Source organism: Cervus elaphus, chromosome 1, assembly GCF_910594005.1.
Source record: "Cervus elaphus chromosome 1, mCerEla1.1, whole genome shotgun sequence".
NCBI lineage: Eukaryota > Metazoa > Chordata > Mammalia > Artiodactyla > Cervidae > Cervus > Cervus elaphus.
Window position 1 is genome coordinate 51,713,032 of NC_057815.1, and position 24,432 is coordinate 51,737,463.

Consider the following 24,432-nt stretch of genomic DNA (forward strand, 5'->3'; position numbering starts at 1 on the left):
CATTGGCGGCCACACACTTTACTTGAGGTGTATATATCATCACTGAGATTGTACAGAAGTCATATGAAAGGCACGTGGTGTGGCTGTAGACAGTGAGACAATTAGCACCTTTGACTGAAGTTTTGTTAAAGAGAAGCTAAAAGGAGTATAGGGTTTAGGGTAGCTTTTATTATTCTGCATTAGCATTCTGGAGGATAAATTATGGAGATCTCTGTAATTATGCATGTTAAGTGAAATGCTAATTTCAGTCAGGAACAAAAATATGTACTCAAGTGCAGGAATATCAAGCACATTGGAAACATTTGACAAAAAAAATAAGGGAGGATGTTGCAGGGAACAAAGGTTCTCTGTGACTTGACAGCTGCTGTTAAAAAGTGACACCAGGAAGCGCCCAGTCTGGCTTCCAGCTGCCTGAAGTTGCTGTGGTCTTCTCTAGTGTTACCAGAGGAATTTGCACCGCTCCTGTTTTAGCAAACAGAGGCCACTGAGAGCTAACCAGGTCCTTACTGTGCTCTTGGAAATCGATTCCTAGTTCCTCATTGTGACCTTCATAATTACTGGGTTTTCCAACTGCAAAATATGTTGAGGCTCTAACTATGTATGTGCAGAGTACCTTGCTTAACACCAAAGAAATTCTGAAAAGCTTGAGACAGGCCTTGGATTCATCAAATCTAGCTGGACACATTTAACAGGGTTTGAACTGGAACTCTAACTTAGTTTCTTCTGAAGCCTCGAAGACTGGAAATAAAGCAGTAGTTGCTTGGTGACCCTCATATTTCAAGGACTTGCATAGAATATGGCCTTAAATTGCTTTTGCACATTTAGCTCATACTTTCCAGGAAGTAAAAGTGTGGAGAGTTAAGGGTTCCGAGACCCGGATGTTTTTGGAGAGAGAGCTGTCAGTGGCGGTTTGTTCTTTACCCTTTCCCGTCTCTACGCAACGTGGAGTGGAGAGGATGCTTCTCTGAAGCCCCCTTCCTTGAAGCCAAATGATGGGGGAAGCTCTAATAGAACCATTCTGAGAACTTGACAGGTATCCCCTTGTATTTGGAGAACAGAAAGATTAGTATGCAAATCTGTGGACTGATAGAGCAGAGAGAAAGGAAGAGGACTGTTCAGTTAGTAGTATGCACTTTAAAAGACAATAATAGGTCCTCCTGAGTTTCTGGATGGAACCAGATTTTAAAACCTTCTGAAAAGATGGCCTAGATGATGATGTCAGACAGGAGGAGGTGTCCTTGGGAACCCCAAGAATTGAGAGTTTTCCAGGACTTACTCATCCTAAGAATTGCACGTGGAGGGTCTCACTTGTGTACTCTTCTGGAAAACCTGCAGGCCCTCATGAGAAAGTGATCATGGGCATCAGCTCTCATTGGTAAGGCCTTATCAGCCTCCCTTATTTCTCTCCACTCCTTCAGCTCCCAACCCTTAAGGAGCCAGATTAGAGGCAGTCTTGTTGGGGGTAGAAAAGATGCATAATAATATGGGGAAATCGAAGATGACTGGTCTTAATCATCCCTCTATCCCAGTCCAATCACAGGCGTCTCAGTTCTGTGTAGAACGGAGAGAAAGAAACTTTTAGATGAATATTGACTAATGTAATTAAGATGTTGTACTGTGTTGTTGTTTAGTTGATAAGTTGTGTCTGACTCTTGCCACCCCATGGACTGTAGCCCACCAGGCTCCTCTGTTCATGGGATTTCCCAGGCAAGAATACTAGAGTGGATTGCTATTTCCTTCTCCAGTGGATCTTCCTGACCCGGGGGTCAAACTCACATCTCCTGAATTGGCAGGTGGATTCTTTACCACTGAGCCACCAGAGAAGCCCAAGACGTTGTACTAGACATCTAAATTTATTTCTTTCCAGTTTTTGAAATTGAAGTATAATTCATGTACAGTGTTGTGACAATCTGTTGTATAGCAGAGTGACTCATATACAAATACATACATTCTTTTTTAAATATTCTTTTCCATTATGATTTCACACCATCTTCCAACAACACAAGAGATGACTCTACACATGGACACCACCAGATGGTCAATACTGAAATCAGATTGGTTATATTCTTTGCAGCCAAAGATGGAGAAGCTCTATACAGTCAGCAAAAACAAGACCAGGAGCTGATTGTGCTGAGATCATAAACTCCTTATTGCAAAATTCAGACTTAAATGGAAGAAAGTGGGGAAAACCACTAGGCCATTAAGGTATGACCTAAATCAAATCCCTTATGATTATACTATGGAAGTGACAAATAGATTCAAGGGATTAGATCTGATAGACAGAGTGCCTGAAGAACTATGGACAGAGATTCATAATGTTGTACAGGAGGCAGTGATCAAAACCATTGCCAAGAAAATGAAATGCAAAAAGGCCAAGTGGTTGTTTGAGGAGGCCTTACAAATAGCTGAGAAGAGAAGAGAAGCAAAAAGCAAAGGAGAAAAGGAAAGATCTACCCGTCTGAATGCAGATGGGTTCACAGAAGAGCAAGCAGTTCCACAGTTCCACAGAATAGCACACAGAGATAAGAAAACCTCCCTAAGTGATCAATGCAAAAAAAAAGAGGAAAACAATAGAATGAGAAAGACTAGAGATCTCTTCAAGAAAATTAGAGATGCCAAGGGAACATTTCATGCAAAGATGGGCACAATAAAGGACAGAAATGGTATGGACCTAACAGAAGAAGATACTAAGACGTCGCAAGAATACACAGAAGAACTATATAACAAAGATCTTAGTAACCCAGATAACCACGATGGTGTGATCACTAACCTAGAGCCAGACATCTTGAAGTGTGAAGTCAAGTGGGCCTTAGGAAGCATCACTACAAACACAGTTAATGGAGGTGATAGAATTCTTGCTAATCTATTTCAAATCCTAAAAGATGGTGCTGTGAAAGTGCTTCACTCAATATGCCAGCAAATTTGGAAAACTCAGCAGTGGCCACAGGACTGGAAAAGGTCAGTTTTCATTCCAATCCCAAAGAAAGACAATGCCAAAGAATGTTCAGACTACCTCACAGTTGCACTTATTTCACATGCTAGCAAAGTAATGCCCCAAATTCTTCAAGCTACGCTTCAACAATACGTAGACTGAGAACTTCCAAATGTTCAAACTGGTTTTCGAAAAGGCAGAGGAACCAGAGATCAAATTGCCAACATCCCTTGGGTCATAGAAAAAGCAAGAGAATTCCAGAAAAACATCTACTTCTGCTTCATTGACTACGCTAAAGCCTTTGACTGTGTGGATCACAGGAAAATGTGGAAAATTCTTCAAGAGATGGGAATACCTGGCCACTTTACCTGCTTCCTGAGAAGTCTTTATGCAGGTCAAGAAACAATGGACTGGTTCCAAATTGGGAAAGGAGTACGTCAAGGCCGTATATTGTCACCCTGCTTATTTAACTTATATGCAGAGTACATCATGCGAAATGCCGGGCTGGATGACGCACATGCTGGAATCAACATTACCAGGAGAAATATCAATAACTTCAGATATGTAGATGACACCACCCTTATGGTAGAAAGCGAAGAAGAACTAGAGAGTCTCTTGATGAAAGAGGAGAGTGAAAAAGTTGGCTTAAAATTCAACATTCAACAGATGGCTAACAAACACATGAAAAGATGCTCAACATCACTCATTATTAGAGAAATGCAAATCAAAACCACAATGAGGTACCATTACACGCCAGTCAGGATGGCTGCTAACCAAAAGTCTACAAGCAATAAATGCTGGAGAGGGTGTGGAGAAAAGGGAACCCTCTTACACTGTTGGTGGGAATGCAAACTAGTACAGCCGCTATGGAAAACAGTGTGGAGATTTCTTAAAAAACTGGAAATAGAACTGCCATATGACCCAGCAATCCCACTTCTGGGCATACACACTGAGGAAACCAGATCTGAAAGAGACACGTGCACCCCAGTGTTCATCGCAGCACTGTTTATAATAGCCAGGACATGGAAGCAACCTAGATGCCCATCAGCAGATGAATGGATAAGGAAGCTGTGGTACATATACACCATGGAATATTACTCAGCCATTAAAAAGAATTCATTTGAACCAGTCCTAATGAGATGGATGAAACTGGAGCCCCTTATACAGAGTGAAGTAAGCCAGAAAGATAAAGAACATTACAGCATACTAACACATATATATGGAATTTAGAAAGATGGTAACGATAACCCTATATGCAAAACAGAAAAAGAGACACAGAAATACAAAACAGACTTTTGAACTCTGTGGGAGAATGTGAGGGTGGGATATTTCAAAAGAACAGCACGTATACTATCTATGGTGAAACAGATCACCAGCCCAGGTGGGATGCATGAGACAAGTGCTCGGGCCTGGTGCACTGGGAAGACCCAAAGGAATCGGGTGGAGAGGGAGGTGGGAGGGGGGATCGGGATGGGGAATACGTGTAAATCTATGGCTGATTCATATCAATGTATGACAAAACCCACTGAAATGTTGTGAAGTAATTAGCCTCCAACTAATATTAAAAAAAAAAAAAAATTCAACATTCAAAAAAGTAAGAACATGGCTTTCAGTCCCATCACTTCATGTCAAATAGATGGGGAAACAATGGAAACAGTGACAGACTTTATTTTCTTGGGCTCCAAAATCACTGCAGATTTGAAATAAAAAGACACTGCCTCCTTGGAAGAAAAGCTATGACCAACCTATACAGCATATTAAAAAGCTGAGACATTACTTTACCAACAAAGGTCTGTCTAGTCAAAGCTATGGTTTTTCCAGTAATCATGGATGGATGTGAGAGTTGGACCATAAAGAAGGCTGAGCGCCTAAGAATTGATGCTTTGGAACTATGGTGTTGGAGAAGACTCTTCAGAGTCCCTTGGACAGCAAGGAGATCAAACCAATCAATTCTTAAGGAAATCAATCCTGAATATTCATTGGAAGGACTGATGCTGGGCCTGAAGCTCCAGTACTTCGGCCACTTGATGGGAAGAGTCAACTCATTAGAAAAGACCCTGATGCTGGGAAAGATTGAAGGCAGGAGAAGGGGATGAGATGACTGAATGGCATCATTGACTCAATGGACAAGAGTTTGAGCAAGCTTGGGGAGTTGGTGATGGACAGGGAAGCCTGGCATGCTGCAGTTCATGGTGTCGCAAAAAATCCAACACGATTGAGCGACTGAACAACATCAAATTATGATTTCATAGACTATTGAATATAGTTTCCTGTGCTATACATTGGGACCTTGTTGATCCATTCTAAATGTAATAGTGTGTCTTCCAATGTCAAATTCCCAGCCCTTCTCCTGCCCCCATTTGGCAACCACAGGTCTGTAGTCTCTGAGTCTGTATCTTTTTTTTTTTTTTTTTTTAAATATTTTGTTTATTTGGCCACACAGGGTATTAATTGCGGCACACAGGACCTTCGGTCTTCATTGCACCATGAGAATGGAAGTTCTTAGTTGCAGCATGTGGGATTTAGTTCCCTGACCAGGGATTGAACCTGCGCCACCTGCATTGGGAGCTCAGAGTCTTAGCCACTGAAACCACCGTTGAAGCCCCTGTTTCTCTTTTGTAGACAGGTTCATTTGTGCCGTATTTTAGATTCCACATATAAGTGATGTCATATGGTATTTGTCCTTCTCTTTCTGGCTCACTTCACTTAATGCTATAATCTCTAGTTGTGTTCATGTTGCTGCACATGGTATTGTTTTTCATGGCTGAGTAGTGTTCCATTGCATATATGTGCTACATCCTCTTTATTCACTCACCTGTTGATGGACATTCAGGTTGTTTCTATGTTTTTTGGCTCTCGTGAATAGTATTGCTATAAACATAGGGATGCGTGTATCTTTTTGAATTATAGTTTTGTCCATGTATATTCCTAGAAGTAGGATTGCTGGATCACATGGTAATTCTATTTTTAGTTTTCTGAGTAACCTCCATACTGTTTTTGACAGTGGTTGTACCAACTTACATTCCAGCCAACAGTATGGGAGGTTTCCCTTTTCTTCACACCTCTCCAGTATCTGTTATTTGTAGACTTTTTAATGATGACCATTCTGACTAGTATGAAGTGGTACCTCGTTATATTTTTGATTTGCATTTCTTTAATAATTAGTGATATTGAACATCTTTTCGCTTGCCGACTGGCCACCGTACTTATTGAAATCACAATGTTCTTTGGGCTGAAAGTAATTGAAAAACATTTATAATTGAAGAACGATTAGAAAAAATTAGGAGATTTACCTCAGATCTCATTAAATTGCAAGGAAAAGCTTAACCCACAGAAGGGCTTTGAAGAAAGTTTTCTGCTTATAATATATTGAGTTTATTGGCTCAGTGTTCCATTTATACATCCATATATACACATGTTCATATATACTGGGTTTCCTTGGTGGCTCAGGTGGTAAAGAGTCTGCCCGCAATGCAGGAGTTCCAGGTTTGATCCCTGTGTTGGGAAGATCCCCTGGAGAAGGGAATGGCTACCCACTCCAGTATTCTTGCCTGGAGAATTTCATGGACAGAGGAGCCTGGTGGGCCACAGTCCAGGGAGTTGCAAAGAGTCGGACATGACAGAGCAACTAACACACATACACATACATGAAAAGATGAGCAATTAGGAAATTGTAAGTACCAATTACACGGTATACATAAAGCTTGATATATATGTTTTCCAAATCACAACTTTTTTTTTTTTTTTTCCCAAATCACAACTTTTAACAGTAAGACAGAATATTCAAAGTTGGGAAAATCCAAACCATCATCACCTTAAAGGTAGGAGGAATTCAGAGCATATTGAGGTCATCTTCTGGTTGGAGAGTTGGAGGCCTTGCAAAAGAAAGTAAGTGGTTTGGGCTTCGGTTAGTATTCCCATCTTACAGTCAAGGAAACTGAAGTTCAGGCAGATTAAATGAGGTGCTTCAGTTTCCCACAGCTGGTAAAGGTGATAGCACTGTATTCTGGTCCCTCGGACTCACACCTCCAGCTCTTCCCACTTCACCCTGCTGCCTCCCTGCACGTCGGGATCCTTTGGCGCAGTCGGGGGGATGAGCAGGAAGAGGGGAGTGGCACACATGGCCTCACTGGTGCTCGCAGCCCTCCAGTCCCTCCAGTCCCTCGGGGCAGCTCCGAGCAGCCCTCACCCCTTCCTTTCTGGTTTGCCTTTTCCATTATCCTGAATTGGGCCCTGGAATATACCCTCCTTAAATTAGCCTTGTTCTCACTCTTCTGTTGAGAAAATGGGCCTTAGAGATGTTAATCAAGCTGCTAGAAAGTAGAATAGCATCTGTGTTTGAGTGTCAGGCCTTTCAAACACCATAAACCCATACATTTTCTTCTCACCTTGTGCCTCCAGTAAAGACTTTATATGTAAATGCATGTATTAGTAGAAAGCAAGCCCTCGTGAAACCTCATGCTTGGGTTTATTTTATCATTATTTAAAAAACAATGCAGGTTTTGAGGCTAGAAGTAATGACTTTTTAAAGTGGAGGGGAGCAGAGAACTACAGAATTTTGTGTCTAGCTTGTTTGATGACCTGGGTTCTCTGTGCCCCTTTGAGGGGCAGGGCGGAGGTGAGCAGGACTAGAAGAAAGAAAAGAATGGAACTATGTAGTTGTTAGTCTTGGTTTTCCTTGTTTTGTATTTTTCCTGGTACTTTTACTCCTTGTTTTATAGGCCAATAAAGGAATGAAAGATTTGAAATCTTATGAATTATATTAAATAGTAGGAATCCTAAAACATTCATTAGGATAAGACCTGAACTTAAATCGTAGTTATTAGCAGTTCTTAAATCGTAGTTATTAGCTGGGTGACCTGGAAAAGGTAATTCTGTGCCTCACTTAAACATTTAAGAGGGAAATACATATCTGAAGAATCTTTAGGAAAAGTTTATGTGTATCATTTTTAAACTGCATGTCACATGGCAGATGCTTAATAAATGATGACTCCTGTTATTGATTGAGGATATTTCATTTTTTTTTTAACAAAATGGGAGCAGTGGAAGCAGGAATGGAGGATGAGAATGAGTGAGCTTTACCTCCAGAGTGGGTGAGCAGAGCAGGAGTGTTGGCCGAAAAGCCTGGAAACTTTTGATTTTAGTGCTGGATCCGTTTGCTCTTTAAACATTAGGCCAGTCACTCTACCTTTGACAAAAATCTGTCCTCATAGAGCTTGTATTCCAGTCGAGTTGAAGGAATGATGGACAGTAAAAGAGAAAAAATAAAATATAAAGAGAACTGCAAGATATTCTGACCAAAAAAAAAAAAAAAAATCAGGTTTCTAGGTGAGTTAGTTGGTCTTGAGTAGAGTGAGGTGAAAGTTTAGGATTAAAAAGGATCTAGTATACTCTTTCTTTGATTTGACCCTTCTTACAGTACTTAACCTACTACCACCACATTTTTTTAAAATTTTGAATAATATATGCAGTGTATAATTATATAGTGAACAGTTTAATATGTTCTTGTATACACAGTACCTAGATTGAGGAGTTGTCAGGGTTTTCCCATACTGTTGAACCAGCTTCCTTCCCCTGCGCTCTCCCTTTCCCCTCCCCTCTGTACCCCGTGAGTTTAGAGGACTCCTAAGAATACTGCTGTGCTCAGAAACGCCCTGTGGTCTGTTTACAGCTCCCCAGTGGCACCTTAGGTCTAACCTCCTGTCCTTTTTATATGCAACGGTAGTGGACTTTAGCCCATGAGCTGGGTTTTCGGAGTTTCCCAGAATCTCCAGGAGATTGATTCCCCGCCCCAGGGTGTAGACCAGGCACCGCCCTGTGGCAGTTTTTGGGAATTGCACTTTCACCAGGACCTTGGTGCCTGGAGAGTGACTTGTCACTCCTGCCACTAATTGCAAAGTTACACCAGCTTATTCTCTTTCCTCCCGGGCCCTCCTTATCTTCCTTAAGGCAGCTCTTTTGAATGGGAAAAGAATGAAGTGGCAGTTCTCTTAAGCTAAGTGGAGCTTCTGTTGTGCGGCAGGAAAAACATTCCTAGCTATCACTATTCTGTTACGCTTTGGACAGTCCTACTCAGACCATATTTTATCAGGGAAAATATCCCTGTCTGAATGGGACAGCTTCCCTAATCTTAAGCTTTTCTCCATAACTCCAAGCAACCTTAAAGAGAGTTAGGTCCACATTTGCCCTTCTTACTACCTGGAAGGCATCCCACCTATTGAAAAGAGGTATTGCTTTCTTTCTAGTTGGGATCCTTCTCCATGCATCCTTTCCTGTGATTTCAGGAAAGCACACTACTTTCTGCATCCGTGACTCTCATTCCCACTTTTAGTGGGCTCAACTCTAGTCCACTGTCCTTTCCTGCCCTTTCTGGAGCCTCTGCTGTCTTCCACAATGCAATACTGTGTTTTTTCTCCTTGCTTTCTGCTACAAAATGTCCATCTTGGGCTGTTGGTAACTTTTTTTTCAGCCCCAGGGGAGATACTGTTTTCTTTTCCATCAAACTGCTGGGACTGTATAAGTGAAGGTACACATCAGTTCAGTCAGTTCAGTCGCTCAGTTGCGTCTGACTCTGGGACCCCATGAATCGCAGCAGGAAGGTACACGTAGTTCTCGTGTATTCCTGCAGTGTTAACTGCTTACACTTGGTTGCCTTCTGAACAAGCATGTTAACTGGCGTTGCGAGCTATTTCTGTTCTTTGGCCAGTACCTTTAATACTCCCCATCCCCCTTGTCCGAATCACAGCACAGTTGCTGGGTGTGTGAAAAGCAGTGGGTTCTGTGAAAGTAGGGACCTTGCCCCTGTGTGGCGCTTAGTCGCTCAGTCGTGTCCAACACTTTTCAGCCCAATGGACTGTAGCCTGCTGGGCTCCTCTGTCCATGGGGTTTCTCCAGGCAGGAATACTGGAGTGGGTTGCCATGCCCCTCCTCCAGGGGATCTTCCCAACCCAGGGATCGAACCCAGGTCTTCTGCATTGCAGGCGGATTCTTGACCATCTGAGCCACCAGGGATGCCCCATAAATAATTGTTGAACAAGTGAATGAAACCAAGAGCAAGAGCAGTCAGCAGAAGGGATTCAGGTAGTGAAGAATAGCACTTTGGTGAACAGCACACATCAAACTGGAGAGCTTTGTGAACTGTGCAAAGAAAGTCCTGATGCCTAGAAGCAACGGGGAACCATTGATGTATTTTATAGAGGTATGCTTTGTATACATACAAAATGCACATATCTTAAATGTACAGCTTGATGAGTTTTTACATATGTATTACATATACTTGTGTAATTACTGCTCACACCCAAAGAAATATTTCCAGAACTTCAGATGGGGGGCTTTTATCTTGATTCACAGCATTTTGGATGACAAGTCTAGTCTGTGATATAACTAGGATTGGAATTACAATAGCCATTCCTGGTATTAGCTCATCTTTTCAGTTGAGTAAAAACTCTAGTTCATACCATTTAACTACATGACAGAACAATACACTGACCAACATCTATTAGTCATCAGCATGTGCTGGCACTTTATATTCATTACTTCATTTTATCCATTCTATGGAGTTGTGTTACTGTCCTGTTTTACAGATGCTGAAGGTTAAAGAGGTAATTTGCTTTAGATTCCACAGTTAGAAAGTAGTAGAGTTAGAATTAAATCCAGCACTCTCCATCACCAGAGACTGATTTCCTGCTGGTGATCTGCTGCCTCAAATATCTGGGACCCAAGTTTACGTAACAAAAATATTAAGTCTTTGGGATAGGAGGTGATGATTTATCTTTCCTACCTGCACGTGGGAATGCTATTTTTAGGCACATTATGACCTGTGGCTTATTAGAATTGTGAGAGGGAAAGGGGTCTTTGGTTATGTAACAGAGTAATGTTACTTAAGATGGATCTCTTATGAGGGACGATGATGCTTTTAGTGAAGATGGTTCTTTAAAATCTATATATAGCAAGGTCTCTGCAAATTTTGAAAATAGGACACAGCAAAGATGAAATGTAGACCTAAATATCCAGAAAGTGCAACAGTTAACTTATCTTAAACATTAATGAGTGGAATAAATGCATGCCAGTGTTGGTGAAGAGGCAAAATTCTTATAACATTAAGATTGTATTTCAAGAGCCAAGACATCTAAAGAAAATATGTAACTTCCATAGTCACAGAAAGGAAAAACAATTGCCCTTAGTGTTGCTTAAACCAACAGTCCTCTATATGTGTTATTTTCTTCATTTTGTATCACAATGCAAAGAAACCCATCACAGGGGAAGAATTTGAGCTATTATACATGACTTGAACATTTGAAAAAAATATACTTAGTATTTGTCCATTGTGTTTTCAGACAAACTGGGAGGGTCATTTTGGCACATTAAGGGATAACTTGGGAGTAGTCAGTGAAGCTTAGGTTTTACAAGATGAAAGCATGGCAGGAAGTGTCAGGTTACTATGGAGAAACATGTTTCAGGAAACTTACCTTAAGATTTAAATACTGTGTTTTACCCAGGTTGTTTGGTGAAAGACTGCTTTCTTTGGTGTTTATAATAGTGGGTACAAAGAATATGTTGCCAGTTGTATTTGCTTTTAGAAGAGGTGTGGGTTCCAGAGAGTCAGTTCAAAGATTGTTTTGATATCTGTTTATTTTAAAATGGGGATGGGGTGGTGATGGAAATGGCTTTCTACTCAAAGCTGCTCCTGTTGCTAATTTAAAAAAAAAAAAAAATCAGTTCAGTTCAGTTGCACAGTCATGTCCAACTCTTTGCAACCCTATGGACTGCAGCACACCAGGCTTCCCTGTCCATCACCAACCTGCGGAGCTTACTCAACTCCTGTCCATTGAGTCAGTGATCCCATCCAACCATCTCATCGTCTGTCGTCCGCTTTTCCTCCCACCTTCCATCTTGCCCAGCACCAGGGTCTTTTCAGATGAGTCAGTTCTTGCATCAGGTGGCCAGAATATTGGAGTTTCAGCTTGAGCATCAGTCCTTCCAATGAATATTCAGGATTGATTTTCTTTAGGATTGACTGGTTTGCTCTCCTTGCAGTCCAAGGGACTCTCAAGAGTCTTCTCCAACAGCACAGTTCAAAAGCATCAATTCTTTAGTGCTCAACTTTCTTTGTAGTCCAACTCTCACATCCATCCATGACTACTGGAAAAACCATAGCTTTGACTAGACGGACCTTTGTTGGTAAAGTAATGTCTCTGCTTTTTAATATGCTGTTTAGGTTGGTCATAGCTTTTCTTCCAAGGAGTAAGCGTCTTTTAATTTCATGGCTGCAGTCACCATCTGCAGTGATTTTGGAATCCAAGAAAACAAAGTCTCTCACTGTTGCTATTGTTTCCCCATCTATTTGCCATGAAGTGATGGGACCAGATGCCATGATCTTAGTGTTCTGAATGTTGAATTTTAAGCCAACCTTTTCATTTTCCTCTTTCACTTTCATCAAGAGACTGTTTAGTTCTTTGCTTTCTGCCATAAGAGTGGTGTCATCTGCATATGTGAGGTTATTGATATTTCTCTTGGCAATCTTGATTCCAGCTTGTGCTTCATCCAGCTCAGCATTTTGCATGATGTACTCTGCATATAAGTTAAAATGAGCAGGGTGACAATATACAGCCTTGACACACTCCTTTCCTGATTTGGAACCAGCCTGTTGTTCCATATCCAGTTCTAACTGTTGCTTCTTGACCTGCATACAGATTTCTCAGGAGGCAGGTCAGGTGATCTGGTATTCCCATGTTAAATTAAGAATTTCCCACAGTTTGTTGTGATCCACACAAAGGCTTTGGTGTAGTCAATAAAGCAGAAGAGTTGTTTTTCTGGAACTCCCTTGCTTTTTTGATGATCCAACTGATGTTGGCAATTTGATCATTTAAATGAAGCCACCAAAAGGGAAATAGAATTACGGCTAAATTCTGTGTAACTAAAGTTACTCCAAAAATACAAATAAAAAATAGGAAGTATCATTCAAAATTAAATATGTGAAGTCAGGGTAGCAAGCAGGTTAGCCCCTGCCGCCGCCCCCTCTTCCCCCACCGGAGGAGTTTCTCTGCTGCCCTGTTCAGAGCACTTGCTTTCACGTAGCTTTTTGGTGTGTGCACAGCTCACCATGCTGGGCTTGTCTCTTCAGAACGGTGTGTCCCTGGAGCCAGCAGGTCCAGTTTCCAGGTGCCCTTGCCTGAAGAATGACCGAACACCTTCAGCACTCATTTCTCACATTAAGCTGCCTTCCTCCAAGTCATCCCTCAGATTTTGTGATGAGTTAGTGGCAAAATGGGCTTTGAGGAGGTCAGTCAAGAGGGAGAATAAGGGAGACACTCAGAACTGACATCAGTGTCCTAGGTAGTACCCTTCTGGATAAAGAGGAAAATCAATTGTCTTTCAGATGCATGTTTCTGGTTTCTTTTTAAAATCTTTTAAAAAGATTGTGAAATGTAATAATCAAACATTAAGTGATTTGCTTCCTCTGCTGTCTTAACTGCCCTCCTTCTGGTGATGACTTCATAAGGTGATAGTTGGGTGGCTTTGCTAACAGAAGAGGAAATAGTTGGAAAACTAACAAAAATATCCGTGAAAGAATAAGTTTGAGATTCATGCAGATTAAATGAAAATCCTGAAATCACGTCCTTTAGGGTAATACACAAGGCAACTGCAAGGGAACTAAGACAAGGTGTGAGAAAAGTGAAGAGACAATCAGGCATTGAATCAGGCAGACCTGGTGTTGTCTCTTTCATTCCAAAACTTACAGTTTGTTCTAAGGACTGATGCCTGCCTTTGGGTTGGAGATAGACCTGAATTACAGCTAAAGGTGTGTTTCTAGTTTTTTTGGAACTTGAGATCTAGAGTTTTAGGTGTATATAAGTTAATTATGAAAAATGAAAAAACTGCAGTAGCACTGTTACAATCTTCTTACATGTTTCAGATGTGAAAATTCAGAGATGTTTAGTACCCTTTCTCCACTTGGAAGCTGCTGTGAATAGATTTCATTTAATAGGGAATTGACACAGTAGGATACACTTTAATACAGTGAAAATATTTTGATGAGTTCTGGGTAAAGTTATGTTGGTACTTGGGCAAGTAAGCATAAAATTTAAAATTGTGTTATTTTTCTTACAGTCTTATTTTGTAACGGATTATGATCCAACCATCGAGGATTCCTACACAAAACAGTGCGTGATAGATGACCGGGCGGCCCGGCTAGATAGTAAGTAATCTTCCTTTATTTGATGGTTCACATATCCTTTTTTTTAAAGTAAGCTTTGAAGTTTTGCTAGGTTAAATAACTACAGTTGAAATGTTAGATGATCTTGAATATAAGTTCATCTTTTTCATTAGTTTTAATTGATGAATCTACATGTTAGGCAATTTAAATGTAATATAAAACAATAACTGGATTGAGAGCAGGTAAAATAGTCATGTCACTGTAACTTGTTAAAGTTGTGTTTATTGGGACATTTGGGGGAAAAAAATGAGGTTTTGGCTCTTCCTGCATTTTGATGAAGGCTAAAATGGGTGAAGTAAATATAGAAAAGCTTCAATATTTGCTAACTTGCTTAGAGTTTATAGCACAGAGGCCTTAGCAAATAGTGTTTTGTGCTTGGCTAAGCATTTCACTCCTCCACAAGAGAAAGGTCTGTTCTTTTAACTTGTATGATTCTTTTATTCACAGAGATCAATGAATACCTCAGCACCTGTACATTCAGTATGGTATTTGGGGGGGTGGGGGGTGGGGTGCACCAGCATTTCCTTCTTAAATTTACAGGTATCTTTTTCATTTCTTTTCATAGAGGAGGTAAACATCCAAGTGACTTCAGAGGTTATCTGACTGTCTGCCTATATGGATTTGATATTTTTAACCTTGTCATTGCTATGCTAATGTATTCTAACTACGAAATCAACCTGCACTGATGAAGATAACTCTGCGACTGTCTGCCTTTAGAATACATTTATCTTTAGCATTGAAAATAAAGTACTAAAAGGGGAATGGTATTTAAAAAATTATACCAAGTGTGATGTTTTCCAAAGGATTCACATTAACTGGGCCTGCGCATGTGAGGGAGCCATTTTTGTGAGATGAACACATGAACATCATTACATTTCTTGTTTTTTCTTTAGTTCTGGATACAGCGGGACAAGAGGAATTTGGAGCTATGAGAGAACAGTATATGAGAACTGGCGAGGGTTTCCTTTTGGTCTTTTCAGTCACAGATAGAGGCAGGTTTGTATCAGTATTTAACTGTAGATCTCTCCTGTTCATGTCTAGATCACTGTTCATTAAATTTGCATTTTTGTTTGTGTAGGAAAAGGAAAAGTAAGAAAGAACTAAATGGGGCAGGGGAGTCTGAATTCTGATACTTGACCAAATTAATGAATTTTTTTTGTTTTTAGTTTTGAAGAAATCTATAAGTTTCAAAGACAGATTCTCAGAGTAAAGGATCGTGATGAGTTTCCAATGATTTTAATTGGTAATAAAGCAGATCTGGATCATCAGAGACAGGTGAGAGGGTTTTGCTCTTGGGAAACCAGTTATTTGTAATTATGTGAGTGAACAGCTATATTTAATGAGAAAGTGCCGTGATCAAAAACACCATGCTGAGTGTGGCACATTGGATTTGATAGGAGTACTGTAACAGGTGACAAGTTAAAAGGAAGTAGACTTGGGGATATTAAATTTTTACATATTACACAACTTCAATGGACTGTAAACCTGCAGGTATTTTATACCAGCTCCATTCACATGTTACAATTTCTAACGTAAGACCTACAGCTGTCATTTAGTCAGATGCTCTTAAAATTACCCCTGTGCTGTGCTTAGTCACTCAGTCGTGTCCGACTCTCTGTGACCCTGTGGACTGTAGTCCACCAAGCTCCTCTGTCCATGGGGATTCCGCAAGCAAGAATACTGGAGTGGGTTGCCATCCCCTCCTCCAGGGGATCTTCCCAACCCAGGGATCAAACCCAGGTCTCCTGAATTGCAGGTGTATTCTTTACCATCTGGGTCACCCCGGTAACCTAATTCAGTGTTAATGCTGAATTACCTCATTTAGAGAATGATTTTAATTTAAATGACAGTATTTGAATTTTTCCTAGGGTCCTGTTAATCACATGGGCAGCTCTAATTGCCCAATAACCTGCAGGAAAATAATATTTTTAGTATTTAGTTGCAAGCTTATTTATACTCACTTGTTCTTTACCCAATTATTTCACATTTGATTTTTTAAAATTTTTGGCATATATTGGCCACTCATCTTTCTGTGGGAAAGGGAGGCAAGATCAGATGTAAGTTAATGGAGGTGCTGCATTATTTAGGTCTTTAGTCTTTACCCCTCATCTGGAATACAGTTGTTTAAATACTTTCTTAACTTTTGCTGGTATTTAAGTTCCCTTTTTTTATATAATCTTGGTGTTAACATAATCTTTTGTTGACAGATTTTGTTTGAAAGTGCAAACATCAGGAAAAATGGATTGACAAACAGCATTGAGGACAGACTTCCATTTTGTAATTAACCATTATTTAATACATAATCTTTGATTCATGTGCTCTATTTGTAAAGTTTTGTTGAAGGTATACCAAGTTTTAGACGTGAACTTGAGAGGATGATACTGTTCTAAAGCTAAGTTTAGAAATGTTTACCTGATGTAAAATAAATTTTACCGCTACTTCTCTTTCAGATCTGATTTATTATAAAGTTAAGGTGAAAACATTCTATCTTCATTTCAAACCAGTATAAGCTGTTGAAAGTAATTTAGAATATGGCATTGATCACATCCCAAAACCTGGAGTAGACAGTCCATCTTTTTTAAAAAATTTATATTTTATCTTGAGGTGACCATTTTCTTCAGCATTTCTCAATCTAATTATATTGATTAAATATTGCTCAGTAGGACTTTTTTACTGCCTTTCTCAGCCCTTTCTAGTACTGGAAACATTTGTAGATGTTCTTGGATCTGAGAACTAATGGCAAAGTAGCTCTGCAGGGAGCAGGGCGTTCTTGCTATATCTAATGCTGGATAGATAGATTTCCTGCCCTGGTTTTTCTCAAGGTTTTTCATGGTGGCAACTCCAGTAAAGGAATAAGTTGGCAGGCCTGGGCTGAGGTGGGAGTCTTCTATACGTTTGGCAAGATTAGGGAGAACAGAGAAGGGGAGAGTGTGTCCACCAGAATAAGTCTTGCCATCGTTAGCTTGGGGGCAGGGAATTAGTATGAATTATTTTTAAGCCATTTATGTAGTGAAGATTGCCAGTATTTGGAGTGTGGTTTCCATCTGTCTACAGATATTAACATATCGTGGTACTTTGGCTTTGTTCTATACCATAGATTTGTAAATTTTTAATCTTAAGTGTTTTTCTTTTTTTTAATAAAAGTAATAGAGTCTCAGAGTAAAATAACAACACAGTGATAAGGGAAGCAATATTGGGAATAAGTTGAATATTTTCATCACCTCAAAGATAGGCAATGAACTTGAAGTAAGTTCTTTATTTCTGGGCTTTAAAAGAGATGCATAGACATTAGTTACTATGTAAACACTGAAAGGTTCAAATGTATATATGTATCCAAGGGTGAAAACCAAATGGCTGAAAACTGCTTAATTTTCTGCTCATTCCTATAGGTCACCTCTCTGAAGGATAGGCACAAAGAGACATCTTATTCCTCCCATGCTTTGTCTTCTCTTTTCTAGGATCCTTCACATCCACACTTGGGGTGTTAGCTAACTCACTTAAAAGTCATCGTCAGTACTCTTATGTGAGAGCCTTTAGTGCTGACTGGAAATCCTCTACGTTTCCCTAGTCCATTCATTTCCCACTTGTTTGGATAGTTAATACTTTCTCATTCTTAAGTTTATAACACTTCCCCTTCCTCATTTTTAGCAGATTGATGATGAGGGATATTTTCCTATTTCCCTAGAAACCTCTACATGTTCCCACCTGCACATGCACTAACCTAAGTGCACGTGTGCCCCATCAGTTTTGCTTCTCCCCACTTGTGTGGATAAACTTCACCTCTCTGACCAACCTCTCTGGTAGGCACTGGAGCCCATCCGTTCCTTCTCCTGGGCATCGCCCCAGCAGTTCTATCCAGGTGTTCCAGTTCTCTCCTGCATGATCATTTCCATCAGCCTGAGACATGCTGCAGTGCTCTCATCTTTAAAACAAAAAGTAACCATAGCAAAATGGCAACCCACTCCAGTATTCTTGCCTAGAGGATCCTCTGGACAGAGGAGCCTGGTGGGCTGCCATCTATGGGGTCACACAGAGTCAGACACGACTGAAGTTACTTAGCAGCAGCAGCAGCAACCATAGCAAGTGCTAATCTCACATCCCTCTTCAAGAAGTTTTTTGCTGCTCCTCCGAGTAAGCAAAACTCCTTAGAAGTGTTATCTATACACTCCTTCTCTGCTTCTTTTCCTTTCTGGCACTGACTGCAGGCATGTAGCACTCGGTCAAGGTCACCGCTTAACGCAGATGTCAGTAACATTGGACACAGATACTCACATTCTCCTTTTTGAAACACTCCGTTTACTTAGCTGTGGAGCAGTATTCCTGCACCTCCTCCCTCCTCCCTTTGTTGATACCTCCTTGTCTGTGTTAGGTATCTTAGGGCTGAGGCAGACTCTCTCTTAGGCCCTGGGTGTACAAACATACCTTTCCCCTCCTAGCCTTGAGGGCCTTACTCATAGTAGTTGAAATACTATATTAAAGGTTTTTACCTTTGAAAACCCTCTTCAGAATTAAAGGTGATATTCTATGTACCTTGGCATCCTTATTTGCTCTACCAGCTGAACCCGGACAGGCCACAGGCACCCCATAAAAACTTCCCCTTGTTTGGAAATGCTGACTTGTTGGCTGTCTCTTTAGACTCATAATCACTCACCAGTCTGATTGCCGTCAGCTGCTGGTCAGCTTGTTAATTCCTGCCTTTGTCTTAGGCATGATCCTTTGGACTTGCTCTAGTTTCTGTCCTGTTTTTCTTACAGAGCAAATGCCAGTTCCCTGTGTTCTTTATATGTGGGTCAGCCCTGGGTATCCCTACTACTGCTCCTGAGATTCTGAACCCATCAGGGAGGGGAGATCAGCCGGAAGAGGCTTTGCTGCTTCCTTTTGGCTTCTGTATGTCTCTGGACTTGCTTCTTGCATCCCCTATTCATCCAGCTTTTATAGAACACTTTCTAGGCACTGATGACAGAAAAAAACAAGGTCACTGACATAAAAAGAGATCTGAAGAATTTGAATGGCAGTTTTACCACATACCTGAGCCTTTAGAGAGACTGATCATTTTGTTTATCCTGTCAGAGATGTAGTAAGAAAATATAGGTAAATGATTTGCTTACCCTTGCTAAAATGTAAACCTTATTAAATATGACAGCATATTAATTGTGAAATTTAATACAGCAGCTGTGTGTGGGCTTGGACTGTGAACTTCATGGGAGCTCTGATTTCAGGTTCCTTGTCCTTGACTCAGCCTGGTCTAGAAATCAGCAGTTTTTGTCTCTCTCTGTTTTTTTGTGTGTTTTTGATTTTCCCCCTTTTACCTCTCCTGGCTTAGTTTCTCCTCTCCTTCTTGTTAAGTGCTTGTCATCAATAATTTGAGAAAGGCACGTAACAATGTATTACGTCAGTGTGCTCATCCCTTCTCCTCCTGTCTGTCTGTACCTTGACCACAACGTGCCCCTGCACCCTCCCAGGGAAAACAGGCTCCTCCCCACAACAGGAGAGCGAGGGTCCTTCTGGCTTTACCTCTTGGTGCCTTGTCTGCATCTAAAAGGTTTGTAAGCACCATGAGGGCTTCTCAGTTTTGACCGCTTTGTTTTGTTCATATTTTATCCTTAGCACATAGAACAAAGTTGCTGAAGGAATGAATCAAGGCATCAGTGAATCAAGATGTGGTATTAAAATGACTACATAATAGATATTTTTGAAAAACAAATTTTGCTTCTGTAAACTTAGGTTGTATTGTTAACTCAATACAACCTTGAGTGAGTATTGCAGATGTTGTAGTCTATTCCTATTAAACCCCATTTGTTTGATAAAATTGCTCTCATCATTCCCATTTTGCTCTTCTCTATTTAAAAATACATAAGTGTTAGATAAACTTGTATTATTGTGGATTTCCATGAAGATTCATTTGTGCCTTTGAACTGAGTCTCATTGGAGGTTTCCAAATGTAAACCTGAATTTCTTGCATCAGATTCACCTTGGCTGTTTAAAATGAAACATTTCTGGGCAGCACTCAGATCTACCAAAACAAAGCTTAAGATTTGGTATCTTTATAAAATTCCCTGATTGGGGAACCTCCAGGAAATCCTTGTTTATGTGTCTTTCAGTTTTTTGTTGATTTTTGGCTTCACAGTGTTTTGGCTTTGTTCCATGTGGTGTTCTTTTTGTCATATTTTTTTGCTTTTGTGGTGGTGATGCTGTTTTTACTTCTTAACTAAAAGTATGCTCAGTAAGCTCATAAGCAGCACTATATGTGGTTAGAGATGTCTTGAGCAGAAACGTGTGTGTGAACTTTGCTGACCTCGGTTCCTGGAAGACTGGTGTGAGACCGTGCTAACAAACAAACAAGTGAAGCACATAAACAGTCTTAGCAGTGGCATTTTTTTTTTTAAATCATCTATACTATTAATGCCTTAATTTTTCTTAATTGTATAAAAATGGGTCATTTGCTGTTTCCCTCCAGCTGAATTATATCTTGTAGGTGGGAGAGGGCAAGGTAGCTTTCTGAGGAGTAATTGAGCAGAAAGAGTAATATTCTTTTTTTTTTTTTTTCATTTATTTTTATTAGTTGAGGAGTAATATTCTTAAGGATGTATATTTCCCTCCCACAATCAAATTACCTTATATTAGTAAAGTAAGTAATTCATTGAGATTGACATGTCTCAACTATCTATTTTTACCTTCAAAGTAAAAGAAGAGAGACATAAGTATTTGGTCATACTCTATTTCCTTAATGTATATTTATTAAGTAACTGCTATGTGCTCTTCTAGGCTTTGGGTGTACAAAGGCAACTAGACCTTACAGCTTGGCTGAAAATGGCATAATGGTGGGAGAATGAGAAGACAAAACAAAAAATTGTAGTGTGTTGGTTTTTTTTGCTAGTCATTAAAGAATGTGATGGGCATTCTGGGATACTGTAAAAAAAACAACAGTAAGAAAGTTTTTGATTGCTCAAGTCTTGAATTATTAGTATGAAATGAATTAGTATAGAGTTGGGAGGGTAGGGAAGACATCCCAGGAAGAAGGAACAGAATTTTTGACATGAGGCTCTATTTGTAGGAAGGAATTTCATGTCAGCTTTTCTTAAAAATGAATTTTCCTTTCTAAATTGGTGGCTCTTCAAAGCTTTCTTTTCATACTTGGCTTCCTTACTCATTGTTAATTGCTTGCTTAATTTGATTGATTTATATTTCAAACCATAGGCCTTATGGTACATGTACTGTTGTGAAGGAGAGGTAGAGTAAAATTTAAAACTGTTAAACTTACTATACCAGTGCTGTGTAGAACCTGCCTGCCACTCTTTTGAAACACAACAGGGTATAATCTGTTATAAGTAATTGTTAGGTGTATACATGCTAATGTAATAGTCTAATGATATTTCACTGAAGGTGCTGAATTTTGTGAATGTAATATTAAATTAGGAGAACAAGCTATATGAAAGGAATAGGTGGAACAATACTTTGAGCTGAAATAGGGCCAGGAATAATTCATATTGTAATCAACCAGAGTGGCAAACTCACCGAGAAGTTAATATCTAAAAATGTATTTCAAAAGCAGAGGTGAAGTAAAGACTTCTCCCAGATATACAAAAATAGAAAGAATTTATTACCAGCAGACTTATGTTAAAAAAAAAAATGCAAAAAGAGGAAAACTATACCAAATGGAAATCTAGATCTATACAAAGAAATGAAGAACACCTTTACCCATTTATGTGGGTAAATATAAATTACTTTTATTATTGTTGCTTAAATCTCCTTAAAACATAATGGGATGTTTAAAACAAAAATAGTGTAGTTGGTAATAATAAAAATTATCAGGAGAAAGAAACATACTGTTAATAGTCTTAAACTATACATGGATTGACATTCCATTTGAATTAGAAGTGAAACATGTATATTATAAACTAAAGCAATTATAAAAATAACATAATACATACCTAGTTCATTAGCCAACCAAGATGATAAAATGGAATTGTGAAAACAATACAGCTTATTTAATGCTGAAAGACTAAATGCTTTGTCCCTAAGATCAGAAACAAATCAAAAGTATCCCCTTCCACTGTTGTCTTCGAGGTTCCAGGCAATATGGAAGGGTCAGAAAAAGAATGAAAATGCATCCACATTAGAAAGAAAGTAACAAAAAACTGTCTTTATTAAAAAATGGCATGATTGCTTATATAAAAAGAGTCTGTAGCATTTACAAAAATAAAAACAAAAAACACCTAGATAAGTGGATTTAGCATAACTCCAGGGTCTAAGATAAAGGTACAAAAATTATGATTCTGTTTTTTCAGAGAAAAATCTATATCATTGAAAAAAGATGAGAAGAAGGTGGTTCTGTATGGATGACAGGTTCCTAAATTTTCTGTTTTTTCCTTTTTGCTCATCTTTTATTTTCTAACCTTTATTTATTTATTTTTTTTGTGGTAATGGCAGCAGTGAGCCTTTTTTTTTTTGAAATATATATTTTCAGCCCCACCATATAAATAATATAACTGTAAAATATCAACAATAATAATCATATTTTAGCCCTCTACGTTTAAAACACATATAGGACATTTACTTATATTCAGTTAGCATTTTCTTATTCTGATCTGGCATTTATATATCATCAGAAAATCCACCCTTCCATGCTTACCTTCCTTCATTGCCTCATGTAAGGAAGTCATTATGAGGTTGCATGGTCCTATTCATTGTTTTTTTTCCCCCACGTATTTATTGGGAGTCTTCTGTGTACCAAGTACTGGGGAATGCAGATGGGAAGGAGATCCGTGGCGTCTTGATGCTTGCCCTGCTCTCCAGGCTCACCTCTTGCTATTCTTTCTCTTGACTTGCTGTATTCCAGCCATTCTAGGCTTCTTCAGTTCCTGGAACTTGGAGCACCCTCACACCCGCTGTTTCCTTTGTCAGGGCTACTTTGTTTTAACTTTTTATTTTGTGCTGGGAGTAGCTGGTTAACCATGCTGTGATAGTCTCAGGTGGACAGTGAGGGGACTCAGCCATACATGTACATGTATCCATTCTCCCCAAATTCCCCTCCCACCCAGCTGCCACATAACATTGAGCAGAGTTCCATGTGCTGTATAGTAGGACTTTGTTGGTTATCCATTCTAAATATAGCACTGTGTGTATGTCCATCCCCAGGTCCCTAACAATCCCTTTCCCTTATCCTCTCCCCAGTGCCTGCAACCATAATGAGTTTGTTCTCTTAAGTCTGTGAGTGTGTTTCTGTTCTGTAAATAAGTTCATTTGTATCATTTCTTTTTGGATTCTGCATATAAGAGGGATACTTCTTCACTTTGACCCAACTCCATAGTCTTTGTTTAGTTCCTAACCTGAATATCACTTCTTCAGGGAGGCTTTCCCTGACCTGCCCAGAAGGGTTATAGACTCTCATACCACTTTGTATACTTGCCAGTATTTATCACTGTTGTATTGAATACTTTTGAGTAATCACTAGGCTAACATCTTGCCTCTGTCATGTTCTGTGTTTTTCAGCAGAGCTGGGCTTCAGCAGTATGTGTTAAGCTGTTAAGTCTCTTGGTTCATCTTATGACAGACAAACTTGGTCTCTGGCTGGATTAACAGTGCAGTCGGTGGCCAAGCAGTAGATAGAGCAGATCTAATTGTTACTACTGTACCTCAAACACAACTCTTGGAATTTCAGGTAACACAGGAAGAAGGACAGCAATTAGCACGGCAACTTAAGGTAACATACATGGAGGCATCAGCAAAGATTAGGATGAATGTAGATCAAGCTTTCCATGAACTTGTCCGGGTTATAAGGTAAGCAGAACACATACCAGATGTTTGTTTTAATTTATTGAATTTGATACGTAGTCATGCTGTGCTTTTTAAAATAATTAACTGGGGAAAAAAATCACCGTTAAATAGTTTTAGTAAGAAGGAGGAAATTGTAGGAGTGATTCTTGGAATCATTTTTGACATAATATGTTAAAAACTTTAATTATGTACATATTCTAGTTGCTTCCAAAAAGCCTAATTTTATTATGTTGAAGCAGAGTACACATAGATTTTGAAAAGAACCAATGCAGCTTCCAAAGGCAGAGGTGGTATGAAGGTGGTGAGGACAGCAGCTCACACTTGAATGGTGACCTTTGTTAGATCCCGTGCTGAGTGCTGAGCGTGTATTACTGCAGTTAACCCCCACCACAGCCCAACAATGCCGCCGCTCTGAGATGAGAAAACAGGTACAGAGTGGTTAAATGATTGGAGCATATTAAAATGGCAGAGCTGGGGCTTAAATCTGCGTCTCTGATTCCAGAGCCTG

The 24,432-nt window shown here is 39.6% G+C and overlaps 1 protein-coding gene across 2 annotated transcripts in view; it reads left to right on the forward strand.

The window, feature by feature from the left end:
- Positions 1–24,432, forward strand: part of RRAS2 (RAS related 2) — a 79,683-nt gene that overhangs the window by 52,453 nt on the left and 2,798 nt on the right. For both annotated transcript variants that reach the window (XM_043902538.1, XM_043902548.1), the window contains exons 2-5: positions 14,042–14,129; positions 15,041–15,143; positions 15,314–15,422; positions 23,809–23,927. In XM_043902538.1, coding sequence (XP_043758473.1) covers positions 14,042–14,129; positions 15,041–15,143; positions 15,314–15,422; positions 23,809–23,927 — 419 coding nt within the window. The remainder of the gene's footprint in view (positions 1–14,041; positions 14,130–15,040; positions 15,144–15,313; positions 15,423–23,808; positions 23,928–24,432) is intronic.